Source organism: Eschrichtius robustus, chromosome 16 (genome assembly GCF_028021215.1).
Source record: "Eschrichtius robustus isolate mEscRob2 chromosome 16, mEscRob2.pri, whole genome shotgun sequence".
In the NCBI taxonomy this organism is placed as follows: domain Eukaryota; kingdom Metazoa; phylum Chordata; class Mammalia; order Artiodactyla; family Eschrichtiidae; genus Eschrichtius; species Eschrichtius robustus.
In genome coordinates this window covers 46406167-46410044 of record NC_090839.1, presented here as the reverse complement: position 1 = coordinate 46410044, position 3878 = coordinate 46406167, and the positions used below count along the sequence as shown (strand labels likewise).

General features: G+C 64.0%; 1 protein-coding gene across 1 annotated transcript; it reads left to right on the top strand.

Moving 5' to 3' along the window:
- The first annotated feature begins 2189 nt into the window (after nt 1–2189).
- Nucleotides 2190–3350, top strand: SSTR4 (somatostatin receptor 4). Its single transcript, XM_068524572.1, is given in 3 exon segments — nt 2190–2677; nt 2679–3264; nt 3267–3350. Coding segments are annotated over 3 exon segments (1158 nt in total).
- Nucleotides 3351–3878: the final 528 nt, after the last annotated feature.

Genomic DNA, 3878 nt, shown 5'->3' with positions numbered 1-3878 from the left:
CCTCCAGACCAAGTAACGCAGAGTGTGCGGGACGGGCCTAGGCTCCCAGGGGGTGCCACTGGACAGCCAGGGGTCAAGTCCCCACACTGCAGAGGGTGCCTGGCTCTCTGGGGACGAGCTCCTCAAAGCCAAGGCTATGTCAGACACGCCACCCACCACGTCCCAGGCTGCAGTGGGGATGGGACCTCCGCTTCCACGGTCAGCCTCAGCGGGGTCTGCACCCAGCCTCTCACATCCTAGCAGCTCCCGTGTCCCAGGAGCGACGCCTGCCCCTCCCAGCTCACCCGCACTGATGAAGGGGGTCCAATGCCTAAGTCAGTGTGCTCGGGGCAAACACACACGCACCCAGAAGCTCTGAGCTACCAAGCTACCTGGTTGGGGGTGTTAATAATAATGATCACATATAGTGCTTATGGGTGCCAAACACTGTTGTAACTGCTTCCCATGTGTCGGCTTATTTAGCCCACATGACAGCCCATGTGCCATAGCGCCAAGACTGATGCCGCTTTACAGAGAGGTTGAGTAACTTGCCCAGGGTCACACAGCAGGGAGGCGGTGGAGTGGGGATTCAGACCAAGGCAGTCACCTTAATCTACCCTGCCTTCAAAACCACCTCTTTTCCAAACTTGCCTCCCCCTCACACACCACCAGCTCAACCAAACCCCTGGTAAGTCAGCCGCGTGACGTTTTCTTGACTTTGAGGAAAAACCTCCGCATTGACCCTGGATTTCCCCACCTCTCGTTCTTCACGTCTGTGAGGCTTTGTCATTATGATGATGCTGTGTCAAGGACAGTGACGCTTGGTATCAACTCAACTTTGTTTTCCTCATTTTAGTAATTTTTCAAAGCTAAGGCATCCTGCTCCCAACCTGGGCCTGGGGTTCAAGGTGCGAGGGGACTTGAGGGTGAGGTAGGGAAACGGGACAGCACAGAAGACTGTCCATCTCAGGACAAGCCCATCTTGCCTGGGGGCCCGTGTCCCCGCCCCCCAAGCCCACTGCAGGAGAAAGGCCCGTGCCCGTGTGCTCACCCACTGGAGAAGTCACTGCTGTGGGGTGGCCGGCGTCTCAGCTGCCTCTCTGATTCCTCTCTAAACACGGAATCTGGGGAGACTATTTGTGCAAACACTATGATTCCCTGCTCTCGGCCTCCGATACGCCGGATTTCAGTTTAATCTGGGAGCCCCTTCCTGATGTACCAGAGGCTTTCAGGACTGATCTGGGGTGCAAGGAGGCCACCGCCCACAGAGGCGGGGCTCCCAAGGGCCGGCACCCCACAATTTTCCAGGGCAAACCCCCACTGCAGGAACTCTGCTGTGCCCTGTGCCGACTAGCAGAGAGGGCTGGGACTGGGGGCTGCTTGGTGTGTGTCCAGGATGGTCCAGCCTGGGGGTGTGAACTCGCATTCTCCAGAGTTTAGGAGGAGAAGGAGACCCAGTGAGGACCCACGACCCTTCCTGACCACCCCTCCCAGGCACATTTCAGATATCCGGGTGCAGACCCCGCCTCCAGGGAAGCCGAGTCGCGGGGCGGAGGTTTCCTGGCGTCTGGGTCTAGTGCTCTCCGCCTCCGTCCGTGCCGGCCCGCGCACGGAGCACCTAGGTCAGAGGCTGGCCTTCTCCGGTGGCATCTCTGCCTCCGCGTGTCCATTTCCCACCTCAACCCCCAGCCCCACCAAAATCCAATGGAAAAGGTCGCGGGATCCGCGGCTGCGCCGGGTGCGGAGAGGGAGCGATGGGGGCCCGGGCAGAAGTGGAACTCCCCGCGACGCCAGCAGGAACCTCGGGCTCTGCCCGTAAAAAGAGTTTCAGGCGGGACAGACCCTGCGGGTCTTCAGAGGATGAACGGGGCAGGGGCGGGGTTGGAGATGGGAGGATGTCAGCGCCGGCAGTTGGCTCTGTGCGCACAGCTGAGTCCCCGCCATCCCGGGGGCCTCAGGACCCAAACGGAGGACTCCAGAACCCCCTGACCCCGCGGCTGCGGGTCCCGGAGAGCAGAGCAGGGGAGAAGGTGGCAAAGGGCCGGAGAAGACGGGGTCTGCGTGAGGCGGGGCTGGGCGCGGGTGGGCGGGAGCGCCCCGCTTTGGGCGGAGCAGGGAAAGGCGCGCGTCAGCCCCGCAGCCCCGCGGGTCTCCGGGGTTCAGCGCCGTCCGCGCCCGCTCCGCCGCGCCGCCGCCGCCGCCTTCCCGGGATGAGCGCTCCCCCGACGCCACCTCCCGGGGGCGAGGAAAGACTCGAGACGGCCTGGCCCCCCGGAGACCAACGCCAGCGGCACCCCGGCGGCGACGGAGGAGGCGGCGGGGACCGGCGGGCGGTGGCGGCGGGCTCGGTAGCCATCCAGTGAGTCTCCGCGCTGGTGTGCCTGGTGGGCAACGCCCTGGTCATCTTCGTGATCCTCCGCTACGCCAAGATGAAGACGGCCACCAACATCTACCTACTGAACCTGGCTGCGGCCGACGAGCTCTTCATGCTGAGCGCGCCCTTCGTGGCCTCGTCGGCCGCCCTGCGCCACTGGCCCTTCGGCCCGGCGCGGTGCCGCGCGGTGCTCAGCGTGGACGGCCTCCACTCATTCCCCAGCGTCTTCTGCCTGGCCGTGCTCAGCGTGGACCGCTACCTGGCTGTGGTGCATCCGCTGCGCGCTGCCATCTGCCGCCGGCCCGGAGGGGCCAGACTGGTCAGCGGGTGTGTGGCTGTCGTCCTCGCTGGTCACCCTGCCCCTTGCCGTCTTCGCCGACACCAGGCCGGCTCGCGGCGGCAGGGCCGTGGCCTGCAACCTGCACTGGCCGCGCCCAGCGTGGTCGGCGGTCTTCGTGGTCTGCACTTTCCTGCTGGGCTTCCTGCTGCCCGTCCTGGCCGTCGGCCTGTGCTACGTGCACATCGTGGGCAAGATGCGGGCGCTGGCGCTGGCGCTGCCGGCCGGCTGGCAGCAGCGGAAGCGCTCCGAGAAGAAGATCACGTGGCTGGTGCTGACGGTGGTGGCCGTCTTCGTGCTCTGCTGGCTACCTTTCTGCGCGGTGCAGCTGCTGAACTTCTCTGTGACGGGCCTGGATGCCACCGTCAACCACGTGTCCCTCATCCTCAGCCACGCCAACAGCTGCGCCAACCCCATCCTCTACGGCTTCCTCTCTGAAAACTTCCGCCGGTCCTTCCAGCGGGTTCTCTGCCTGCGCTGCTGTCTCCCGGATGCCTCTGGCGGTGCAGACCAAGAGCCACTGGACTTCTGTGCCACCGCCCTCAAGAGCAGAGGGGGCGCAGGAGCCGCGTGCCCCCCCCACTCCCCTGCCAGCAGGAGCCCAGGCAACCAGAACCCAGCCGCAAGCAGGTCCCCCTCACCAGGACCACCACCTTCTGAGATGCCCTCCCCACCCACCCAGCGTGGCCACCTCCAAGGGATCTGCACCACCCTACAGCCCAGCAGATCGCCCGTGCTGGATGCTCCCCTGAGAACCACCACCTTCCTCCACAGGCACCTGCTTCCCGCAGTCTTCGTGCAACCCCAAGAGCATCAGGGCCCCTCAGGCTTCCCCTCTCCCCAGCATGCTGACTTTCAGAAGGATGCTTCCATGGGGGTAGGACCCTCTGAGAACTGATCTAGGATGTGAATCATTCCTGAAACTCTGGCTGTTTTTTGAGGGGGGAGAAGGGAGGATGCCAGGGAGGAGTGGCCACCTGCACGTGACTTGTCACAGCAGCTCTGCCTGGGAGAGGACTGTCCGGACGGTGGAGGGAGCTGGCACCCCTGCTCTGCGCAGACTCTCTCTCTGCCTGTGGTGGGGACACAGCGTGTTTGGAAAGAGGAGGAGGAAGGGAGATGCCTCCAAATGCTCTCCCTTTGCTGCTGTTCCAGGGCCCTTGTGCAGAGAGATACTTGTGTGTGACA